The 6281-nt window shown below is 41.4% G+C and overlaps 1 protein-coding gene across 1 annotated transcript; it reads right to left on the bottom strand.

Annotated features, from left to right (window-relative positions):
- Positions 1-4639: 4639 nt before the first annotated feature.
- Positions 4640-5206, bottom strand: LOC124288628. The gene has a single exon (XM_046725181.1). The coding sequence runs from the start codon at positions 5204-5206 to the stop codon at positions 4640-4642; it is 567 nt and encodes a 188-aa protein (XP_046581137.1).
- Between the last annotated feature and the right edge of the window lie 1075 nt (positions 5207-6281).

Raw genomic sequence — 6281 nt, 5'->3', positions numbered from 1 at the left:
CAGCTCTCAGAAAGATCTATGGTTGACAGGAGGAGGATATTTCGCAAATTTGACAAATCAGTGGCAAAGGATGATGGCTGATTCGTTTATCTATCTTGACTTGTACCATACGTTTCCATGGTGTTTTTCTTCAGATGGGTAATTTACTTGCCTTTGTATGTGTTTATGATGGGTGGTAACCGGTGGTCTACCTTTCCGTGAACACCTGATTTCATCACTGTGAGAAAGTCATTCTTGAACAGGTTGATGATATAGTCAGAATCGTTCAAAGGAACCGAAATTACAAGATGATAACAGCTTATATCTATATTCAAATAAAACACTAACTGAAAGCGAAGGCTGAAGTAAGAAATTGGTGATAAAGGGCTGTTACATCTATCCTTCATAATGTGAATTTGGTAGTTCTAGTGGATCAAACACACACAAAAACCAACACAATAGAAACTGTTCTCAACAGACGAAGACCGATTGCCAAGACCGATATATGTCAAAATTGATTGGCGATATGAGCCTGATCATAACCAGATAAAGAGGGGGTCATATGGCCAACAATCCTCTTCCTCACATTTGAATAGAAGACGCCCACAGGCAAATCGCGAGGCACGGCAATAACAGAAATTGATTATGTAATATTCATCTACGATACAAAATGCTTCTATGAATGTCATCCGAGATCAAGATGCCGGAAGGTCCCATTATCGACTTACCGAGAGACCGGTGACAAAGTGAAAGCGTTCTGTTACAATCAACGCGAGATAATGTATTTAAAATGAATTATGGGCCCGTGATACGCAGTCTGACGAAGTCAATTTGCATCATTTCTGTCACCGCCGCTTTGTAACAATGGCCGCCACAAACCCTGATTTCCCATGGGGCATATATCCGCTTCCGGTTCTTGCAGGCAGACATATTTGATGGCCGTTATAGCGCTTGGTTCAGGTTTGCGGTAACTCGCTCATCACATTGGAAATCACGAATCCTTATTCCGATTACCTGTTGTATTTCAGCTTGTTGAAGTCTTATTAATGACATTTATTATCATCTCTTCAATGGCTAAGGAGTGGCAATAAGTAATGCATGTACAAATAGGTTAATCATTGCCCGTAGAAATGACCCTTGGGTGTCCCTTGAGCATAGGATGCTTATTTTCGGTATAAGAGTTCCAATGTCACTATTCATGCAGTTGGAAACAAACCTTTCTGTTTAAATAAATTTGCAATCAACTGGCCCTACGTCAGAGCCGTTCGTCATAGTTACTGCAAACAACAAATGCGATCTTGAAACTGGACAAGGTAGCTTCGCAGTTAAATTAGTTCTTTAAAGCCGACTCACAGATAACAAAATAAGAAAGCCTTCATCATGATGAAAAATACTTCATTAAATATTTAATGAAGTGCTCTGGTATTTTTTATTTGATATAAAACTTCAATTTGCCAAATTTGTGTTATAAGAAACGGAAATTTTTCAGGCGTCACTTATCCAATTCAAGTGACGTGTTGCTATGATACTGACATTTTCGTTGCCGTAAATAAACTGATAAACTTAAACTGACTGACTAACTGAGTTTGGTTTTGCGCCGTTTTTAGCAATCACGGCGAGGGACACCAGAAATGGGCTTCACTAATGATAAAAATAGAACATCTTGTACAGAACATTCTCTAACGTTCGTTTAAGGATTTATTATATACATATGTAAACGTAGGATAGTAACACAGGGGTGCAATACGGATGACGTGCTTCTACTTTCTTATTTCATTAAGTAACAGATTAATGCAAGATAAGAGGGTATTTAATAAGTATAGAAGGTTATACTAGTGCATTTGGATGTTTTGTATTGAACTCGAAGATGTCATGGAAGCAACACACACACACACACACACACACACACACACACAAATACACAACATTTGTCACACACATGCAAAGGCAAGGCAAGTCAGTTGTTCACACACAAAAAACACAGGAAGTTATCGTATAGGTCAAAATAGATAAGTGCATTGGTCATCACTGTTGACACTTAATTTTTGGAACTGCCCCTCATATATGTCATGAAATCGTTTGTAAAGCTTCACTTAGATCACCAATATCTGGCACGTATGCTCTGGTGTCATGTCAATTCGATCGTGGAACTCTTCGTGCTCTGTTTAGTTTCTTTAAATTCTGACTTGTTTAATCAATAATTTATATATGTTGATTTTCATCCATAATCCAAGCGTTTGAAAAGACGTTAACTCACGATCTTTAAACTCAGAGTCCTTTGTTTCAACCCTCGGTTTAACCACTACAATAACGAATTAAACCTCTGACCGGAACTACTTTTCAACAAATGACAAAACACGTGATTGTGCACAAACTTTATTCGCAGCAATTTTCAGATGTCATTCTGAGTGAGGTTTTCAAATCCTGATGGTGATGTTCAGAGAGATGTCTGCGCCGATACGGAAGTTAACGTGTCTGTTGGTATAATTAGCTGTACTTTTGCCGGTACCTCCTGAACAGTCCGCTTCCGGTAGATATCCTGCTCACCACTAACCCTACTGTAAAGTCGGACAGCATCATTCCTGTGACCAGTTGCCTTAGTTGTCAGTTGCTCATCACTACCCCTACTGTAAAGTCGGACAGCATCATTCCTGTGACTAATTGCCTTAGTTGTCAGTTGCTCATCACTACCCCTACTGTAAAGTCGGACAGCATCATTCCAGTGACCAATTACCTTAGTTGTCAGTAACTGTTGCTCACCACTAACCCTACTGTAAAGTCGGACAGCATCATTCCTGTGACCAGTTGCCTTAGTTGCCAGTTGCTCACCACTACCCCTACTGTAAAGTCGGACAGCATCATTCCAGTGCCCAATTGCCTTAGTTGTCAGTAACTGTTGCTCACCACTAACCCTACTGTAAAGTCGGACAGCATCATTCCTGTGACCAGTTGCCTTAGCTGCCAGTTGCTCATCACTTACCCTACTGTAAAGTCGGACAGCATCATTCCTGTGACTAATTGCCTTAGTTGTCAGTTGCTCATCACTAACCCTACTGTAAAGTCGGACAGCATCATTCCAATGACCAATTGCCTTAGTTGTCAGTTGCTCATCACTACCCCTACTGTAAAGTTGTCAGTAACTGTCGGACAGCATCATTCCTGTGACCAATTGCCTTAGTTGTCAGTAACTGTTGCTCATCACTAACCCTACTGTAAAGTCGGACAGCATCATTCCTGTGACCAATTGCCTTAGCTGCCAGTTGCTCACCACTACCCCTACTGTAAAGTCGGACAGCATCATTCCAGTGCCCAATTACCTTAGTTGTCAGTAACTGTTGCTCACCACTAACCCTACTGTAAAGTCGGACAGCATCATTCCTGTGACCAATTGCCTTAGTTGTCAGTAACTGTTGCTCATCACTACCCCTACTGTAAAGTCGGACAGCATCATTCCTGTGACTAATTGCCTTAGTTGTCACTAACTGTTGCTCATCACTACCACTACTGTAAAGTCGGACAGCTTCATTCCTGTGACTAATTGCCTTAGTTGTCAGTTGCTCATTGAAACATGCGTCTTGCGCAAACAATATAATAAAACTACGTCTTAAATTCATAATGAAACAACTGGTTTATTGATGCACGTAGATATTTCAAAGACGTCGGAAAAGTGAATACTAATTGAAATCTTTAACTTGTAACCAGCATGCATTTTGCAAATATATTCTAGTATAGACTACCTATAAAACAGATTACATGTTTGATTAAATGTGGGTTAGGATAACATATGGCATCATTTTATTTGTCCTTTGAAATCGTAATGGTCATATTGATATATTTCTTGTCCGGTAAACAGTGAGTATCAATCCCGCATAAGGCCAAATAATAAAAAAAAACATACCTTGTAGTATTTCGAGACAGACATTGAACTACTCTGTATGTTTGAAGGTATACTATTCCCAACCCCTTTGCTATTAGCAATTAACTTACCACTCGAAACTAATGATTAGTGAACTTAAATGACACTTAGGTTAAAAATACACTGGCCCAAAAAAAGAAACGCATAACCTAAATATCAGTTTACCTTTACGTGTTTTATAAAATCGGATTACAAAATAAATAAAGAATGTACAACAACCAAATTTTACACAGGGTTCCTCCACTGCATACAGTCATTTAATGCTCTTGGGGACATCTGTGTCTGTGACGGCACTGTGACAAAGTCTGTACGTGGTGTGACCACCACGAGCATCGATCACTGCTGTGCACCGCCTGGGCATGGACTGAATGACTCGTCGAATCTGGCGTTGTGGAATCCTTCTCCCCTCATCATGCAATGCATGGCTCCGCTGTTGTAGCGTCTGTGGTTGAGGCTGTCGGCGTCGTACACGTCTGTCGAGCACATCCCACAAACGTTCAATGGGGTTGAGATCCGGCGATTTGGATGGCCATGGCAGCACATTAACATTGTTGTTGGCAAGATAATCCATGGTAACACGTGAAGTATGCGCTCTGGCGTTGTCTTGCTGGAAAATCTCCCTTCTGACGTCAATGGCGGGAATAAGGTGACGTTGGAGGATTCCATCACGGTAGTGTAAAGCAGTTAAATGTCCCTGCACGTGCACCAGATCTGTCCTACCATACAAGGATATGTATGCCCACATCATGACACTTTCACCGCCGTATCTATCGACTTCACGAATACAGTGTCGAGTGTAGCGTTAATTTCTCCGTCGGTACACACGCATCCTACCATCATGGTGATACAGCAAGAACCGCGACTCATCACTAAACCAGATCCTCCTCCAGTGCACAAGGGTCCATGGTCGAACGTTTCTGCTCCATTGCGGACGTGCACGACGATAATGATGCCGCAGAACAGGCGCTGTATATGGTCGCATTGGTGTATCCCATGCTGTCGTAGGCGATTTCTGATGGTTTGCGCTGATACTCTACGAAGCCCAGTGACATTGTTGGCTGTGTATGCTGCACTGATTGTCCGGTTGCGCAAATGCAACAGCCGGGTGAAGCGGTCCTGGACCTGAGTTGTGATCCTTGGTCTACCAGTTCTCGGTCGATCTCTTGTAGACTTGAGGAGCCTGCAGCGCTGCCACAGGCGGGAGATGGTGCTCTGCCTCACGTTGAAGTGCCTGGCTACTGATGACGGACATTCTCCAGCTTCCAGGCGTCCAATGGCTCTGTTTCTAGTGTCTTCATTCAGTCTTGGCATCTTGAGGGTTGCTTATACGGAACAGCTTAGAGTGATTCGCAACGGGAATGTCAGATTTTTATACCCACCGGTATGAAACTTTAGTACCCGTATTTGCACGTGCAACATGCTTACAGCTTTTTCTCCATGCGATTTCTCCCAGTTTAATTCAAGGTGCTGTTGGCGACAGTTCACCAAATGTTGCGTTCGTGTGCAATGAATTAGTGTAAGGGCTGTATTCACAGTTAGCAATGACAGTTATATTGATTTCAAGCCTTCATCTTAAAATCATTCTTCCTTGAAAAACAGATTTTAGTTATGCGTTTCTTTTTTTGCCAAGTATATATTACATAACATACCTTCTGACCTTTCACTTATTCTGTGATTTGCAATGGTGTCAGCAAGGGTGTGTTTACCAACAAGAGTGCACCAAGTCTGGTCCAGACAATCCAGTGATCAACAGCATGAGCATCGATCTACACAATGTCGGGGGAGCGTAGGGGACGGCGCATGAGGAGGGCTATGTGCGGTTAAACTCAAGTGTCACCAAACTTGAATGAGGGGATCTGTTCATTAGAATCTATCGTTAGAAAAACCGGTCTTATGTGCATTTGGCAGTCTCAAAATTCTAACTCTTTCATACGAACCTGTAACATATGACAGAAGAACTGTGTTGGTGATTAATACCATAAACGTTTGTGTTGCGAAGATTTTAGTGAATATACAAAATAATGTTGTCACCATACTTGTATTTTCATCCAAACGTGTCAAACTTACTATTTATCAGTAAGGACACATCTGTACTTACAGTTAAGTAAACTCTTTTATCGCCTAATGCTAGTTACAGGTCCTCTAGATAAGCACATAATCTCATTTACCCTTATACAATACATCTGAGTTAGTATGCACATACATATAGCATGCACGTATTTTGAATAATATTGTACATTGAACTTCGTACGCCACGGATAGTGGCCTGAAAGTAATAAATGTTCTGTTCTGTTCTGTTCTGTTCTGTTCTGTTCTGTTCTGTTCTGTTCTGTTCTGTTCTGTTCTGTTCTGTTCTGTTCTGTTCTGTTCTGTTCTGTTCTGTTCT

The sequence above is a fragment of the Haliotis rubra genome, unplaced genomic scaffold (assembly GCF_003918875.1).
Source record: "Haliotis rubra isolate DU_JTF1 unplaced genomic scaffold, ASM391887v1 Scf421, whole genome shotgun sequence".
Classification (NCBI taxonomy): domain Eukaryota; kingdom Metazoa; phylum Mollusca; class Gastropoda; order Lepetellida; family Haliotidae; genus Haliotis; species Haliotis rubra.
This window is presented reverse-complemented; position numbering and strand designations above follow the sequence as displayed.

Bases quoted from the DNA above. Each gene is read 5' to 3' on its own strand.
- LOC124288628 (XM_046725181.1), bottom strand. From the start codon at position 5,206: ATGCCAAGACTGAATGAAGACACTAGAAACAGAGCCATTGGACGCCTG.